This window comes from Equus przewalskii, chromosome 10, assembly GCF_037783145.1.
Source record: "Equus przewalskii isolate Varuska chromosome 10, EquPr2, whole genome shotgun sequence".
Taxonomy (NCBI): domain Eukaryota; kingdom Metazoa; phylum Chordata; class Mammalia; order Perissodactyla; family Equidae; genus Equus; species Equus przewalskii.
Window position 1 is genome coordinate 29,874,142 of NC_091840.1, and position 19,218 is coordinate 29,893,359.

At 40.2% G+C, this 19,218-nt stretch overlaps 1 protein-coding gene across 3 annotated transcripts in view; it reads left to right on the plus strand.

The window, feature by feature from the left end:
• STXBP4 (syntaxin binding protein 4) overlaps window positions 1–7,206 on the plus strand; it is a 163,921-nt gene extending 156,715 nt beyond the window's left edge. For all 3 annotated transcript variants that reach the window (XM_008519740.2, XM_070560749.1, XM_070560748.1), the window contains one exon: window positions 3,250–7,206. In XM_008519740.2, the coding sequence (XP_008517962.1) occupies window positions 3,250–3,364 (115 nt within the window). In that variant the 3' untranslated portion in view covers window positions 3,365–7,206. The remainder of the gene's footprint in view (window positions 1–3,249) is intronic.
• Window positions 7,207–19,218: the final 12,012 nt, after the last annotated feature.

The following is a 19,218-nucleotide window of genomic DNA, read 5'->3' on the forward strand; positions in this document are numbered from 1 at the left end:
GCTGTTTAGATTTTCAAATATATCTGAACTGCTGTTGATGGCTCCCCCAAATCAGGTCAGATGCACTCTCCGCAGGAACATTTGCCAGAGGTACTGTATGTTCAAACGGAAGATTTTCATGTTTCATAGGCAGCCTCATTTATTTTCCAGACCTCTAAATTTTTCATACTAAGTAACAGCATCTCACTTTATGAACCATGGGGTCTTTATTAATTAAACAGAATCAACAGGGCTGATTTATTCTCTCTCTTCTCAGTTGAATTACCAAGCGCACAAATCAGAGAGGAAATATTTCTAATACTAGAATGTTCTCCAAGCCAGTAAATCTGGGATTATCTCATCGTAACGATTATGTCAAAGCTCTTTAGTCACATTGCTCACTAGGACATAAAATGGAATACACACAAATGGCACCATTCTAGCATTACAGGAAGAATTCCAAGTTTTTCTTAAAATAATCGGAAAGCCCTAATTATCAATAAAACTAGCCATGATCATTTACTGAATATCTACTCATTGCCAGGCACTTTACATGCACTGCCTGAGTTTTAGAAGCATTGGTTCTGGATGTTTTTATGAAAGACCCAGATGTGAAATGCGCCACTGACGCATAGAACGCTCTCTCTCTGTTGCTGAAGTTCTGTTCTTTCCTGTGAGTATCTGTTGTAACGGCATATTTGGTGCTTAGGTGTGGGTTTTTCAAACATCTACAGAGAAATATATTGTGAATATAAGATTAATCACTATTTTATGGTATTTTATATTTGGAGTGAGATCAGATGTTGGTTTGTTGATTAAAAGTGCGTAATGAAGGTTCCTGGCAAGGACGACCTTCTGGTGTAACTTTCTCATATTTATTGTTTAGAGCCTATAACTGCATTTTTTTCTTAGACGTTTGTTTTTGATTATTTTAAATTATCAATTTAGTGAAATTTCCGTATCTGGGGAGTTATAATATTTCAAGAACAAGAGTTTTATTTTTTAAAAAGTCAAATAGGGAAGCATGCACCCAAACTCATCCCCAGGTAATTGTTCCTGTTTTTCTTCCTCCCACCCTCCCCAATTAGGGAACATTATCGGGGAGGGAGGATTTATAATAATTTAAATTGAAGTCTCTTCTTTGGACTAACGTATTGTAAATGTGCTGATAAACATTAAAGTATATAAACAAAGAGTTTAAAATTAGCAAAACTGTCTCATCCAGCTTTTTCCTTTTAGTTTTAAACAGGTACTTTGTACAGGACGGTGTGTCCTCATTTCACCCTGCAGCGGCGTTCTGGCCCTCTTAGGTTACACTCATTAGTATTTCTTTAAAACCACTTTCAATTTAGGCCACTTTCCAGCATTATAAAAGCCTTGAAATGAAGTTAACCTGTGCAGAATCAAAAGCCTTAGTAAGTTTAGCCTCCATAATAAGAAATTCCATTAAACCATTTTAAAGAGATAATAGTAATGTGGATTACTGTCAAGAGAATAATGATTCTTTGTACCACTTAACCACACTCCAAGGTTTAAAACTATGAAGATATCTAGGCCTTACTGCCTTCTCCTTGATTCTTAAATAACTGAAACTCTTTTACCCCATCATGAAACTATCAATGATCTTCCATGGAAAGATGGATTTTAATATTTAAGCAGAGGAGTTGAACAATTTGTATAGGAGGACATGGATAGAATTTAGAGTATAGGATTGAAAACAAACCAAATCCAGTAATGACAGTGAAACTGACCATTTGTACTAAGTCCAACATTCTCAGTTATTGTCATCAACAGCTGATAAAGTAAGAACATTTTTGTGAGAGTCCCAAATTGTGCTCTGTGGAGCATTCACCCCGTGTGTGCTAACAGGGGCACGTTAGTTTGAGTACTATTGCGTACTCTTGGAGAGTCATAGAACACATTAGTATATTTAAGGCTCTGGGAAATCCTACGGTAAAGAAACCTACTTAACTATGTTTAACTTAGTGTATCTCAAACTTATTTGACCATAGGATTCTCTTCTTCACATAACAATTTGTTAAAAACCCTTGGTACACACTTTGGAAAATGTTATCCAGTAATGTAAGAGATAGTTTCAGATCCATGATCTTATTTGATCCTCATAAGTGCCAGCCCTCAGGAGGACTTGCTCTAAGACATGATGCAGCTTCTGAGGTTGAGTTTGGGTAGGATCGTGGCGGGGGAACTAAGCTGAGATGGATGAGGGCAGTGGGGTAAACCAGAGCTAGAAAGAGGATGCAAGGAGAAGAAACAAATTATCCTAATTCCAGAAGCTGTCTGTCCAACACTCGGGAGCTGTGCAGATGGGGTGGACTTAGGAGATTCGTCCAGCTGAAGGCTGGGAGTAGAATACTAGGTCTGAGAACCACCATCCCCCAGGTAGGGACACGCTTGGTGATGTTTCCCCACTCTTTGAACATGCCCTCTATCTTTTGTACATCCTTCCTCACCTCTTCTTGTGTTCTTCCCTGAAATGCCTAGTCATTTGTTCTGAGAACATGTTAGGTACCATAAATTCAGAGATCAGAAATAGTTCCTGCCCTCAAGGAGCTTCATATTCATTAAGAGTGCTTCAAAATAAACGAGCATTTATAATATAATATAATAAGAGATAAGACCATGGGCACAGATCAGAGGAATCTTGAGGGAGATTTGGTTCTTTAGAATTAGTATGAGTTAAGATAAATAAGATGGGAGGGAGGAAGATTGTAGCAGAGAAGAAAGTATTGTTGAGGCAGGTAACAAACAAGGTATTTCATCCTGTAGAGTAGGTATTTGATCCAGAAGGCATCGTTGGCACTGAATTTTTCACAGGTGAGCAACAGCGTATGATTTGTCATTTAGAAAGATCTCTTAGCTTGAGTGGAGACTGAATTAGAAAAGAGGCAGAGAGACAAGCTATTTCAGTGACCCAGGCTATAGCACTGGAAAGGGAGAGGAAGGAAAAGATTCCAGTGATCTTACAGCAAGACACTCACAGGACGTGCTGACTGACTAGATGTCAGGTAAGGAGTCAAAGACGACACATTCTCCTGCATTGCTTTTTACCAAAGAAGAAAAAAGGAAATGGTTTTTGTTAAGCCTTAAGATATGTCTAAAAGTTATTGAAACCATTGGATCTAGTTCCAACTGCTTCCTACCACAAGGGACCGCGGTGGGGTGGCTGCAGTGTCACTAGGATCAGTACTTGCATGGATGGGTAGAAGGACCACCTTTCAGATTGTAATTGCATTCCTTGTTCTTCTCAAGTCACGTAACACAGACCACATCCTGGATCCATCCCGTGATGAGCGCACTGAACCTGTCTTGCTCAGAGGAGAATGAAGAGGATTGCTCCAGAGAACTTCCTGACCAGAAGAGTTGATGGTTTTCTGGAGGAAGCTGAGCTGCCTAGTCCTCTGGCATCTCAGTCTACTGGATGAGGATGGCTCTGAGGCGCACCAGTCTAAAATAGGAGTAAAATACACACTGCTTACTGGAGTTGTAAAATGGAGACTCTAGATTTCAGCTATTTTTGTAAAACTCTTTGATATAACTGTATACATTTACGAGCTCAATTGCCACTACAGTAGTTCTTTAAGAATAATCTAGTCATATTTTTTGAAATCGTATATAATTAGATTTTATAATATGTATAATTTTTTCATATATAATTAGATTTTTGTAATTTTATATATATTTCTTTGTAGAGTATCAGATACAATGGTTTTTATAGTTAAGACTTATATTGGAAAATTATATGAACATAGTGAAACACTTCATTTATTTGTAATTCACTAACCTTTTATATCGTGTCTTAGGAAAGTGATTTAAGCAAGCTTTCTGGGGTTTGTAAGGATCACATTTAGACAACTGTCTCACGGGCTCCTGCATACAGCTTACATCTTTATGGGTCTTTCTAATTTACAAAATGCTTTTCAGACCCTGGTTTATTTAAACCCTACGACATGCCTGTGAGGCAGATCCAGTGAGTATTTTTATTCTTGTTTTTCAGTTAGGGAAATAGCGGTTCAGAGAAATGAAGCACCTTATCCTGGAGCCGAGACTCACACCTAGGTCTTCTGATTCTGTGTCCAATCCCCTTTCCACCGTACCCTGCTGGCCCTGCAGAGGGAGGTTACAGCCCCACGCGCAGGGCACCGTGGCTCTGTTGATGCAGCTGAGCTCCACAGCTGTGCACTCCGGGGGCCACAGAGATTCAGGGAGCACTTCTTCACTCAAACACGGCCCCCACATAACCCCACTCTTCTCCTATAAACCCTTCCCCCTGCTTCTCCCCCAAACACTCACCAAGTAGGAACACGGCTTTGTGATGTTCTGTCTTCTTTCAGCAGATCAGTTTTCTAAAGAAAAGGGACTGGCTCACATCTGGGATTTGCCCTGCTTTGGTTGCCCTTGCCAGAGGGAGCGTTTGAGGGGAGATGATGAGAAGAGGGGCATCAGAGTCTCCTCTGCTGTCAAAAGAGACATCCTTGAACTCTTCCACTAGGAGTTCAAGACTGACCTCATTATTGCTGATTTATCACCCTCCAAACTGATTATACTTGTGATCTTATTTTATTGTAAGGATACTACTCCACAGTTTCTGGAAGGAATGAGCCATTGACTTGGAGTGCTAAAGATTTTCTCTCAGTTTAATGATTTAAACTTGAAGCTGGGAAATGGGGAAGTGGAGTGGGGATGAAGTCATTGTAAATATCCTGGGCATTAGGTACCAACTGAATAATAAAAAGGGTCTTATTCTTATCCAATGTTACTGTATTGTCAGGTAATACACTTAGGAAGACAGTGAGTAAGAATCATTAATCGGAATACTCTGTTCCCAAACCAGGCCTGATAACACAGAAAAGTTACTGTTGTCACTCCGGCCTCTTCTCTTCTCCCCACCACCATCACCCCGCCTCCCCCTCCTCCTCCATTCTTCCCCCTTTCTCTCCCTCCTCCTCCCGTCTCTCCCTCCCTCCCCACTTCTGAAATACAAGTAGGAAAAAGGAACTCAGAACCTTGAGGTTCTGGAAGGAACCTTAAAGATCACCTGATTCAGTGATTTTCAAACATCTTTTGATGAAAAAGACTCATTTTTCAGATGAATTCTTATGCAGAATCCCAATATATGTAACAGATTTTTTAAAAATATTGCTGCTCTGCTTGAAACAAGATGGAGGCCTGGAGCCCGTTAAAGCAGCCCCCAGCCCTGCTGTGTAAACCTCAAGCTCTTTAGGACAGAATGTAAGAATCGTCAGTTGTAACCACTTTATAGCTGAGTAAACAGATCCTAAGAGTTCGCGCCATGAGTTAGTGGCCAGGTCAAGATTAGACCTAGATCCTCAGTCTGCGAGTCCACCAGATTTCCTGTGGTATGTAATATGCATGTCTATTGTAAATATATGTGTGCGTTGTACTCACCATACATTCCTGAATATATGTAGGATTTATAGTTTATATCTTGAATAATAACAAAGTCAAATCCAGGCTGATGGGTAGTCATTAGCCCTGAGAAGTTTCAGACAGCTGGAGAAGCCTGGCATTTCACCTGACAGCTATTTGAATATTAGGAAGCTTCGGGGAGACACGTTTTGAGAGAAGCCCCTGAGGGACCTCTTTCCTTGTGTCCCCCAGAGGGGAGTGAGAGTCTCAAACACCCGAAGTTACTTTTGTGAGTGAGTAGCTATAATTGTGAATGTACAGACTTTTGTTGTTCCCAGATTGATGCTGTGAAATTTCCCTCCCCCTCCTGGGGGTGTTTCTCTAATTTGTTTCTAGTGAGGCGAACACAGAGGAGATGCTAGAGTCACTTGAGATCAAGGTCCTCAGGCACCCATTTCACTGACAGACACCTCATATGTTAACTTTGCTGTTTTGAGCCACTTTCCTCCCTGTTTCTGTCAAATACCTAATGGAAAAAGGTCTATGAAAATTGTGATATTAAGTATTTTGTGTCATACATTGTGATGGGCAGTTTGCGTATATTATTTCATTATCTTCTTAAAACAATGCCATGAGGTAGAAACTATAATGACCCCATTTTGTAAAGAAGAAACAGGTGTACAGAGGGTTGCTAATCTTTGCCTAAGGGTCACACAGTACACACTTGTGGAAGCTGGGGTTGCAGGTGGGCCTCACAGAGCCCCTTCTCTTAAACCACTGTGCAGAGCTGCTTAGATACGTTGTGTGTGATGCTAGGGGCAGAGCTGGGGTCTGTGGGTCAGTTTTATGAGAGGCAGAATCCAGTTCAGTGCAATAAGGAACTTTCTGGTAGTTAGGGCTCAGGAAAGAATTCCCCAGGAGAAAGTGGAAGCATTGTCCCAGGAGGTGTAAACCAACAGATAAATGCTGTAAGAGACACTCAAAGAAACATGTGGTGGGGACTCATTAAGAATCCTTGTCCATTGCAAAGAGAACCCCCAAGTTATTTTTTGGTGAGCCAACATTCACATAGCCAGTCTTATATAAATCAGCCCTATCGATGTGGTCATTTTAAGCTCTTCGTCGTTGACCCACTCACTCAGATTTTAGGGTTAAAAAGTCTGAGTGTACTGATGTCCCTCCATCTCAGTTTACTAAAGAGTGACCAGGGTTAGCCATCCTTATTCATTCTCAGAATATTTCCTGAGCACCGACAGTGTGCCAAGCGCTGTGTTGGAGCACTATGACAAGCAGGGCAATAGCTAGCCGCTTCCTGGGTTCTGCTTACTATTGGCTTTAGAGAAAAAAGTTTCTCAGGTGGCCAGAGCTGAACAGCTTCTCTTTAATTTTTAAGTTTCAAAGATAATCTATTTCCATTTAAAAAGTCAAGTAGTATGGAACTGAGTAAAGTAAAAAAATAGCCCGTCTGACTTTCCAGAGGTAGCTGTCACTAATACTGTGATGAGTATTTTTACTCAAAGGAAATCATACTGTTAAGCAGCTTTCTTTTAACTTACTAAATTGTGGTCATTTTTTCATGTCAATACATAGATTAATGTTGTATTTCAAATATTTGTGTAAAATATCGCTACCTAGATAACTCATAATTTGGGTAGCCAGCAATCTATTGATGAACACTTAAGGCTATTGTAAGTTTTCTTCTGTTACTAAGAATATCACAGTGAATATTCTTATGTTCGTATTCTTATATTCATTAAATCCTTTTCTCGTATCTATGAATTCTTGTGCCAATATGTCTATAATGAGAATACATTTATAAAAGTAAATTGCTACATCAAAGGTGTGTTCATTTTAATTTTGGTAGGTAATCATAAATTTTCCTCCATAAAAATAGGACCAATTTGCAGTACTACCAATGATATATGAGAGGCTTTTTTGGTCTGAAGATTGCCAATAGCTTTTCTTACTGTTTTTGTCCTTTAAGAGTAACCTTCCTTCCATCGTGGTCTAGGGACCTGAACTCTGTTGTCAGTAGGTGTTAGTTGTCCTTTAGCAGCAGAGACTGACCCGCTGTATAGAGACTAGCGGTGACTAGTGTTCACTGGATGTTAAACACATCATTACCCTCGTCTTCGTTCTTGAAAATATTGATCTTTCCTGCTTTACATGCAGTGATGGTGAGGCTCGACTTTTAAATGAGCTAACTTGGGTGAGGGCCCTTGGTAAAGTTCAAAGCACAATGCAAACACACGCACAAGTCCTTTCAGCCTCAATTTCCCCATCTGTATAGTAATCCCCTACCTCTACCCAAACCCGTTCAACTCAGTAACCACTTCCTGAGCACCTATTATATGCTAGGCAAAATGCAAGGTCCTGAAGTTTCCTTGCTGAATAGTACTGATTCCCAAATCAAGAAGCTCATAGTCTGAAACCTTTTCCCATTCTTTTCTTTTTTCTCAAAAACCTTTTATTTTTCCTTAAAGGAGTAAGAAGTTAGGGGTTTGTTTAGTAGGAAACCCTGAAGAGAAGCCTTTTATCAGTCTCTTAAATTTGAATAATTCCAAAATAATATTAACAGCACCCCTTGACTAGAAGTGAAAGGAGAAGAACATACTGTATGAAGGGCCTCTCTAATAATAAATGCAAAGCAGCTGTGAAAATACAGGGTCAAATGATGCTTTCATAAAGTGTGTGCAAAATTAGAAAATATTATCCTTTTTCTAGGGGGAAATGGGACACTTTTATTTTCTCTGCTAAGTGAAATGCAACTTTTTCAAAGGTCAACAAACTTGAATTTACAATATATAGAACAGAAAGAACTGAACTAAATTAAAGCAACTTACTCTATTGCGTATAACTTTTGAGAAGATGAAAAGAACTCTAAACAGAATATGCTTGTGGGGCTCAAATTGGGAAATAAAATACCCAAGATGTTTTAACCATAACTATCCACGTGTAATATCATTGTGCCTGCATGATGAGTATGTAAATATTAAATGCAAATCTGCATTTGCTTCCTTCATAGGACTTTTTACATTTAACTAATACTGCTTTTGTTAATTTTTTTAAAGTTTGGTTTTTACCCTGGGGGGTGGGGGTCTGAGGCAAAGTGCAATCAGATTAGTAGCTCTGACCCTCCCATTCCCATTTCTCAGTCATCAAATTATTCTCTATCGCTTCATTCTGTTTATTCCTTTTACATTATTTATCAGTTTGGAGTGATCTGTTTGTTTACTGTCTTCCTTAATGGAGTAAGCTCCACGAGGGCAGGGATTTCTCTGTCTTGTCCACCATTGCTCCTCAGGATCTAGCATGATGCCTGTCATGTAGCAGATGTTCCAGACGTACTTGCCAAATTATGCGTGTCACGTGCTGCCTATAACTAAGACTTAGTTGCCAGTTTAACTCTCATGCTCTTGTATTCATTTATTCACTTCATCTCATACCAAATGCTACTAGATGCCAGACACTTTGTGAAGTACCAGGGAAACAAAGCAAAACAGATGTGATCCTAGCCCCCATGTGATTTATATTTTATGCAAAGGACACTCAACTGAAATTAACCAAAGCTTTTTCCATTTATTTTCTTTCTCCCCTTTCTTTATCCCGTATTTGAACTTCTAGGACATTTAATGTTCATTGCCTCAAGAAAGGGGTATGATATCAAAAAGCAGAGGAACACATGCTCTTTTGAGTTTCAAAAGTATGGCTCCTTAGGGAACTGGAAAGGATTCATGATTTAGATCAAAGATTTGAGAGCACATATGATGAGGAAGAGCAAGGCTTTCCTACTCCCTGTCTAGGAAATAATTCCCCTGGCTGTGGGAGGGAAGAAAGAGCAAAAATGTTGGTGGAGCTCAGGAAAAGGGGCCTGGGTCCAGCTCCCGGGAGCAGCAAAATCCCACTTATATTTGTTAATGTTGAGAGCAGAGGAGACCCATTCCTCACTGTACCCTAGGATGGAAATGATTGTGCTGTGTGTCTAGGCAGATGGGGCCTTAGACAACTCCAGTGAGCTTCCTCCAGCCCAATGTGGTCCAAACTGAAAGATCAGATTGATTTCTGTGAACCCAAAAGGATCATAGGAGTAACAGGAAGACACATTGGACCTGAGTGAGGATTTTTTTCCATTCAATCTGCATGGCCTCTCAGTGAAACCCAGTTGGGATGATGACATCAGACCACCAAAATGCGGAATGCCTTGGCAAGAGTTAAGGCTCCCAGAGCTTAGCAAGGACTCCAAAGAATGGAGGGAAGTACAAGTTGATTGAGATTAGTGTTGGTCATGCTCATTTATTCCATTCTTCTGATGTTTCCTTCCTCATGGAGGGAGCTCCTTAGAGTAATGCTTCTGGCCTGTCTCTGTCTCTGCACTCCCAGGCTGTCACTTACATGCCTAGTGAGTTCAGGATAAAGAGCAAGACACGTACTGTTTCTAGAACATTTCTTAAATATATTCCGTTTTCTCTGTTCCATGCAAACTCTGCCTATTTGTTTTTCAGGTCTTTCTCGTTTATTACCTGGATAATCACAATGTAAGCAATATACCTTCCTCCCTCTCTACCACACTTGTCCCCATCAATCTACCCACCACGTTTCCTGCAGAATTATCTTTCTGAAACACAGATTTGGTTCTCTTGCCCCCTTGCTCCTCTGCAGTAGTTCCCTAGCACCTCCCATTACCTGACCCTCTCCACTTTCTCTTCGGCCTCGTTTTTCATCCCCACCAGTCACTCAAATAGACTTATGTCTGTCTGAGAAACTTCTCCTGCCTCATTCCTTCATCAGATCCTTCTCATCCTTCAAGACATCACTTTCATTTCACCCCTCCTGTGATGGTTTGGCCACTTGCTGCCTTCCTCATGCCCAGTACTGGCACCCAACAGATGCCCCTCTGCATTTTTTCATATATGGCCACCCGTCTTCCCACGCGGGAGTGGTGAAGCAAGAACTTCCACCCCAAGAGAAGATGCTGACCTGTTTGTCCAGTCACTCATTGGACTATTACATTTATTTACTAGTTCATGTAATGAGCTGGGTTACTGAGTCTTAAAGGCTTGAAATCTGGTCCTACCCCTCTTTTGTGCTTCCTTTCTCCATGTGGTAATGAAAATCGGAATTCTGGTTAAAGCCAACTAGTCTCTCACTGCGGCTGTCCCACTCAACATCGTCACCTCGGTGAGGGAATCAGGTGGAGATGGGAGGGAAATGGGATGACAGAAAACTAACTCAGGTAGTCTGTTGTTTCTGGATTGTCTATTGTTGCTTTGCAGTGTTTTTATCTAGAACCCTGGAAAGTGAGAAGGTTCACTGGGCAGATTCATGCTCTGAAATCCTATCCCAGCCCCCTTTCATGCAAACCTTTTAAAAAAGCCTCTGTCATGCTATATTTGCAATTAATTGGGGTGGGAAAGGGAGTTGTGTGTCTCTTCTGTTAGACTTTGAGCCCTCGAAGTCAGAGTCCATATATTATTTTTAATCTCTCGCATAAGACATGGCACAGTGATATTCAATAAATGTTACAGAATAAATTAAAAACATGATTTATTGTTTTCAAAACCTCTTAGCTGTTTCCTGTTTCTGGCAGGGAAAGATAAAGTAGATGAAAAAGGAAAAAAATGAGATGGGAATTTAAGCATATCTTCACTAACTCGTTCTAACGTTGAAACAATATAATGGGTTTTGCTGAAGATGGAAGTGCATGCTGCCTAAGTTTGGTCATAAAACTCACAGTATGATTGCAGTGGAAGGATTGTAAAACATATACTCAAACATTGTTGATTTGCCCAAGGTTTTGAAAAGATACAACAAAATGATTTGGTATGGAAGGGTAGAGAAAGCCTAAGAGCAAAATACAAGGTTAGTGCATTTAAAATACAAGGTTAGTGCATTTCAAGGCAACGGCATTCAAACTTCTGTTCTTCTAGGTTAATTAATCATGGTGCTGAAGAATTGATTGGGCACAAGGGAGCTGTGTATTACCACAGGACTGTGAAAGTGCAGAAATTATGCCGTATAGAACTAAGCCCCCTGGAATTGCTTGACTGTTGCTCCTTCACAGTGGAGAAATTAATCTTTCATCAGCAAAATATGGGAAGGGAAACAGGAAGACAAAACAAATTGGGTGGATAATAAAGTTACCTTGGCATATAGACAGTTCAGATCAGGTATTTCTCTGGAATGGAATATGAAAAAATGGTTGTGGGCAGATCCTAGTTCTATATACTGAGTAGTTTTAATCATTCAGGGAAGTAATGCATGTATTTAATCTAAGGCCAGCTTTTTATTTTGTGTGGTGATCACATGGGTTGTACATGGTTTTGTGATCATCACACACACAAAAAAAAAGCCAGTGCCAAATGAAATGCATGGATTACTTCTCTGAATGGTAAGAGTGCTCAACATAAGGAAAATCTGAAGGAAATAGGGTGTGCACATGTGCACACCTTGTGTGTGTGTGTGTGTGTGTGTGTGTATGTGTATATATGCACCACGTGTACACCCATACACATATACACACTTTGGAGGTATAAGAAATATTTAATAGACTAAAGTCTACAAATTGCAAGAATATGATCAAAGTGGTGTCTCCTCATTCTCCAATAGAACTCCTGCTGTGAATCATAGAAGGTAAGTCTATGAAGTTTTCTCGGTTATCCCAATGTTGCTAAGATTGTTTACTGCTTATATTCCTTCTGTCTCTTTGAGCACCATATTCCTGATTAGTATTTCACCAGATTTAAGACTCCATCAGTTGTAAGACTCATCATTATTTTATGTGTCACTAAAAATGAAAAAAAAGGGCATTTAAAATATGACAGTACTTTGAATTTTTGTCTTATGGCCCTTTAAGTAAATCTAAGAGCTGTCTGAAGATAGATTTTTTTTATTATGTGTATATATAAAAGAAAATGAAATACAAATAAATTTCAATGTTCCTAAAACTTCTGTATATTCAGAATGGAACTCTTTCAATGTTCCTAAAACTTCTGTATATTCAGAATGGAACTCTTCTGAATCTCTGTTTTGAATCAGAGTTGTCATTCATGTTTTTCACAATAACATCCTTTCTGCCATCAAATGAAGCATTTCTTAAAGGAGTGCTCCCCTACTGTCTCTGGTATTTTTTTCCCCAAGTCTTTGACATCTATTCTGCAGTTTGGATGCCGGCACTTTTTTGTTCTTTTCAAAAGGTTTTAATAGAAAATTTTTAGACAACAATCAGGATTCATATTCCTTCCTCAAATAGTCCTTAAATGCTTTATTCACCGAAAACTAAAGGAGTAACAGTCCATTCATGCCAGGGGAAAAACAACCAAGTTCCTGCTTGCACGGGCAAAGACGACTAATTATGGTTTCCTGGCCAACAATTACTGCAAGACATTTTTTATTGTAAAGCACATCTTGTAATATGTTCGATTCCCCTGTGATGAGGATTTGTATGAATTAGGGGAAAAAACAATAAGGAAATAGAGAAATAGGACCAACACAAAGGGAAGAGGAGAAAAAACCCACATAAGGATGTGATGTCAAGCAAAGCCAATGGGTGGGGGAGGGGTGGTACACCAGAGAGCGCTGGAGATGGAGTAAGTCCTACCTCAGTTGTCCAAGTCAGAGGCCAGGAAGCTGGGAGAATTGATACCTCTGCACCATCAGTCATTGGTGAAGCGTGGGAGGCCTGCGAGGGGGCCGTAAGTCTCCAGGTACCACTAGCTCTGTCTAGGCAAAGTGGATTCCTGAAGCCATGCAACAAAGAGATGCAGGTGCTGAGTATTGGGAGTGAAAGCACACAGAGCTAAGAGAGAGCCGTAGAGGGATCCGAGAGCACTGACAGTGTCTGTTACACATCCCACTTTCAAAGACATTTAAATGTGAAAAATGTGTGTCTTAAAATCAATGAAATACAGTATTGGGGATCAGATTTCCTTGTTCTGGCTCACCTCAAAGCATCCTTAAAATTGAGTTAAAGATGAAATGCCTTACCCAATGAAAACAGAATGGCCTTTCTGAAAAATTATTTAATTCAATCAAAATGATTTGAAAAGCTATTCCTAAAAACCTTAACAGATGTACTTGGAAGAGATCGAGTGACTTGTCCCCCACATTGCTGGGAGTGGAAAGTCTAAACTGTCCAGGACAGATAACTCTCTCTTATGTGCTCTGTGAAGTGACTCTTTAAGGTTGTGGACAATTCAAACTCCCTCAATAATCTGTTCCAGTACCTTCTTTCCTGCCAGTTTAGAAAGAAGAAAAGTGGAAACAAACCTCCCCACCTGTGATATGAGGCTTCCCTAGATTATTGATTCTAGTGAATTTTTAAGTAATGCGACTTCTCCAGAATTATTTGTCATATCTTAACATATTGATGTTTTAAGATATAATAAAAAAAATATTTTTAAAATACAATAATATTCTATTTTACTGAGGGTATATGACATCAATATTCTCAAGTATTCTGAGGGCATCTATAAATCACTATAAACTTTCTGGAAAGCAGTTTTGGAATATCTATCAAGAACTTTCAAAATGTTCAGACTTTTTGACCCTATAGTTCTAGTACTGTGAATTTATCCTCACAAAGGATCACAATTTTAGACAAAAATTTTGTATTGAAAGATTTTCTGAAGCATTGTTTAAAATAGAAATAAATACCTATATGCCTCAAACTAGGGGGATGTCTAAATAAAATATGGTATCTCACAGAATAGGAATTGTTTAATAATATTTAATGACCCAGGGAAAGTATCACAATATAACACAGAGTGGAAGTAAAAGAAAGCAGAAGTCCATATACAGTATGCTACCAACAGTATTTTATGTATAAATACCATAGAAGAACCTGAGGAAAATATTAGGCTACACTATTAGTGATATTTATTCTATTCATTATATTTTTCTGCATTTTTTAAACTTGCCACATTGAGCATGCATTTTATAAGAAAAACAGTTGTTAGTAATTTTATGTATATGTGGAAAAAATATCTCTGATTTGATTATATTTGTATTTCCTCTTACATTTTCTAGGAAAATTTTGCCTTAGAACTCTGTATACCATCCAATGAAAATTTGTGACGCTATAGAGCTAGAAAGGTGAATGGTTGGGCTGTGGCCATGAATGAGACCTGACCTGTATTCTCAATAACTACATTGATTATTGTGGGGACAAACAAACAAACAAAAAACAGATTTGTGTTTAATATCTGTGTCTATACCACTTGTGTGGCCAGATTCACTGCATTTGATGCTTATTCAGGACTTTTTTCTTGCTAGACAGGTAGAGTTGTCACAGATGTGATATTTCCTATTTCATTTTCTGGGAAGGGCCAGGGTTGATGGCAGAGTAAAGACTGAAGCCTTCACTGCTGTTGTGGATGTCAGTGTAAATATTCCCGTGCAGTGTCATTGAGAGAACCGTCCTGCCAAGCACCTGAGTTTGCCATCTATATCTTGCCATTCTCAAAGATCCTGGGCCTATTTTCTCTCCATTGAAAACAGTTGTGCAGTAAAAATAGCAAAGAGGTCTAGCAGAGTTTATGCATCATTAGATTTTTCACGTTAACTCTATACCTAGAGCCACGTCTGAAGTATTCTTCCTTGGACACAGTGCCTGGTGCTGGACTCTGCCCCCAAAATATTAGGCGAGCCTCTGAATAACGTCTTTGCAGGAAGCACAAAATCTTACAGTTGAAATGAACTTGTAAGTCCCTCTAGTCCAACCACCTTTCAAATGAAAGGATCCTTTTGAAGCATGCCTGACCAGCAGCTAGTCAGAGCTTTGCTGCGATAGTCCTATTGAGGAGGGACTTGCTGACGCCTTTAAAAACTTCTTATTTTGCCTAAAGATGATTTTTTTAAAAAATCTCATCTCTTATCACATTCAACCAAGATACTGTTTTATCAACAAGAAATAACCTGTGAATTAGCCTCCTCATGTGGATTTCCTTTGCTGACCAGGGGATGCCTCCCCACTGGAGAAGAGGCTGGGTGCCAGTCCCTTTTGACCACATCCCACCATGGTATTTTATACTTCATCTGAATAAGATACGTGGCATCATCTACATGGAAATTGTAACTCCGTTTATGTTATGGGTTGAATTGTGTCACCTCAAAATTCCGATGTTGAAGTCCTAACTCCCGGTACCTCAGCACATGACCTTATTTGGAGATAGGCTCTTGACAAAGGTAATCAAGTTAAAATGAGGTCATTAGGGTAGGCCCAGATCCAATATCACTAGTGTCCTTGTAAAAAGGGGAAATTTGGAGAAACCCACACATACACAAGGAGAACACCATGTGAAGACTGGAGTTATGTTGCCACGAGCCAAGGAACTACCCAAAGCTAGGAGAAAAGCCTAGAACAGGACCTTCCCCAGTGCCTTCAGGATGGGCATGGGCCAGCCAACACCTCAGTCTCTTGGCTCTAGCCTCCGGAACTATGACAGTAAATTTCTGTTGTCTGAGCCACTCAGTTTGTGGTACTTTGTTTCAATAGTTCTAGGAAACGAATACACCCCCCAAATTCAAAACTGCCCCTTTAAACTATAAAAACAGTAACAATCACAGTGTTAACAACCCTGAGTGACTGGTATCACTGTTGGTCAATCTTTGTAGCTGTGAGCTCTTGTCCTGTTGATATCAGGAGTCAGCTCTGTTGGAGGCCTACCGAAGGCTCTTCTCTTGTGGGGTGAGCTCACTAGACTGTGAGTACCATTTGATCCATCTGGGTTAGTGGTAAGAACAAACCTCCAAGTGGCCCATTCAGGTGATGCCCAGGCCTGATATATTAAGAGGCATGATACTTTCTTTTCTTTCTTTTCTTTTTCTTTTTTTTTTTTTTGAGCAAGATTGGCCCCGAGCTAACATCTGTGCCCATCTTCCTCTATTTTATATGTGGGATGCCTGCCACAGCATGGCATAATAAACGGTGCTAGGTCCCTGCCTGGGATCTGAACTCACGAACCCTGGGTCACCGAAGCAGAGCACGTGAACTTAACCACTATGCAACCAGGCCAGCTCCAAGAGGCCTCATTTATTAAGAAACATATTAGAATCACCTGGAGAGATTTTAAAACTCACAAAGCCTAGCCAAACTCCGGATCCACTAAATCTGAATCTCTGGGTATAGGACCCACATACTTGTGTCTTAAAGATCTCCAGGTGATTCCAGTGTGTAGCCAGGATTCAGCATCACTGCTCTAGCCTGTCGTGGGCTCCAGGTAACTAAAACTTCCCAGAGAGCAAGTTGCCAAAAACAAAAGTTACATCCTTGGGTGCATATATTCTTGTATTCACAAAATTGAAACTGCAACCTCAACAACGCTTGCAAACAAATACACCCACACACTCCAGCTGCATGATTTCTTTTGATAACACTTCCCCTATTTGCCCATTTTAAGACTGCCCCTAAACTCAATTTTTGTAATGTTAACAATAATGCCACCAACTCATATTTATATAGAATTTACAATTTAAAGTTTGCCTCCCACAATAATCTGGTGACATAGTCAGGGTTGGCATTCTTTCTGTTTTGCGTGTGAGAAAACTGAGGCTCAGATATGTCATGTGACTTTCCCAAGTCATGAGAGGCTTACCAACTTGTCCCAATTTCCCCGGGACTTTGCTGGTTTTAAAATTGGAGGGCCCTCATCCTGGGAAGCCCCTCAGTCCTGGGCAAGCCAGGCTGGTTGGTCACCCTGCAGCTACGGCAAGAGGCTGAGATGAGTGCCAGTTACCTGCTCCGGAGGACTGTGGAGCCTGGGCAAGCCACCCCCTCCTTCTGCAGGGAGAACACGAGACTTGGGTAAGCCTCCAGGTCCTCTGCTGGAACCCCTTCCAGTCTTAGACAGACATCGAGGAGCCACCAGGGCACAAAGAAAGAAAAGTGACTGTGTCTCCTCCCCCACCCATGCTTGTGGTACATTCCCTAGGACTGGAAATTTCCAGACCACGGAGCAGAAAGCTGTGTGAGCTGATGAGGTTTGTTTCAGCTTTTTGTTTTGTTGGGTTGTTATAGTTTTGATTTATTTAATATTTTTTAAATCATCGCAGAGACTTGACTTTCTTGAGAGGTGTACAATTCTGTGAACTTTTAGCACATATGTAGATACATTTGACCACCATCATAATGAAGATACAGAACAGTTTTACCGTCCTATAAGCTCCCTCCTGCTATCCTCTTATAGACACACTTTCCCCCACCCCACATTCTGGCAATCACTGCTCCATTCTCCATAACTATAGTTTTGTCATTTTCAGAATATATAAATAATCAAAGAGTGTGCAGCCTTCTGAGACTGGCTTCTTTCCCTCAGCCTGGAGCCTTTGAGATTCATCCAGGTTGTTGTATCAATAATCTGCTCATTTTCCTTACTAAGGAGTATTCCACTGCATGGATGTACCACAGGTTGTTTACCCACCCACCCACCAAAAGACATTTGAGTTGTCTCCAGGTTTTAGTAGTTATGAATAGAGCTGCTGTAAACATTCGTGTATTGGTGTTTGTTTGTTTTTCAATTGTCACTAAAAAAACCCCACATAATATAAAATTTGTTTACTGGTTTTTGTGTAAACATAAATGTTTACTTCTCTACGGGAAATACGCAGAAGCAGAATTGCTGGATTATGTGCCATATTAGTTTTCAAATAACTACCAATTTAGTGGCTTAAACAATACAAATTTTTTATTATTTCACAGTTCCAGAGGTCAGAAGCCCAACATGCGTCTTGGCGGGCCAAACCCAAACTATCAACAGGGCCGCATTCCTTTCTGGATGCTCTAAGGAAAAAATCATTTCCTTGCTCGCTGAGTTATTGGCAGAATCAAGTTCCTTGCAGTTGTAGAACTGAAACTCCTATTTCCTTCCTTGGCACATGGTCACCTTCTTCTACCTTCAAAGCCAGCAATGGCCAGGTGAGTCCCAGTCCCATCACATCTCTCTGACCCAGCCAGAAAGAGTCTCAGCTTTTAAGGACTCACATGATTAGATTGGGCCCACCAAGATAATCCAGGATAATGTCACCATTTCAAAGTCCCTACCCTCAGTCACACCTGCAAAGTCCCTTTTGCCTTTGAAAGTAATGCTGTCACAGGGTCTGGGGATTAGGGCATAAGCATATTTGAGGGGACATTATCCTGCCTATCTATCTTTTCAAGATGCTTCCAAGCTATCTTCTAGGGTGGCTGTACCATCTTACATTCCCATCTGCAGTGTATGAGAATTCCGATTGCACCATGTCCTTATTAGCACTTGGTATTGTCATTTTTATTTTATTTTAGCCTTTCTCATAGGTAGGTAACAGTATCTTGTCATGGTTTAAATCTGCGTTTCCCTCATGGCTAATAATGTTGAACAACATTTCATCTGCTTATTGTCCATCTGTGTATCCTCTCTGGGGAAATGTCCATTCAAGTCTTTTGCCCATTTTGAAAATTGGGTTTTCTTGCTACTGAGCTTTGTTTCATTTTTTCTTTTTTCTTTTTTTTTTTTTTTTTTTTGAGGACGATTAGCCCTGAGCTAACATCTGCAGGCAATCTTCTTTTTGCTGAGGAAGGCTGGCCCTGAGCTAACATCCGTGCCCACCTTCCTCTACTTTATATGTGGGATACCTGCCACAGCATGGCTTGATAAGTGGTGTGTAGGACCCTGCCTGGGATCCGAACCAGTGAACCCTGGGCCACCAAAGCAGAGCATGCAAACTTAACTGCTGCACCACGGGGCCAGCTCCTTCTTGCTGGTGAGTTTTGAGAGTTCTTTACATATTCTGGATGTAAGTCCTTTGTCAGATATGTGATTTTCAAGTATTTTCTTGTCTAAGTTCAGTTTTTCTACATTTCACTTAGAAAACAGTTGC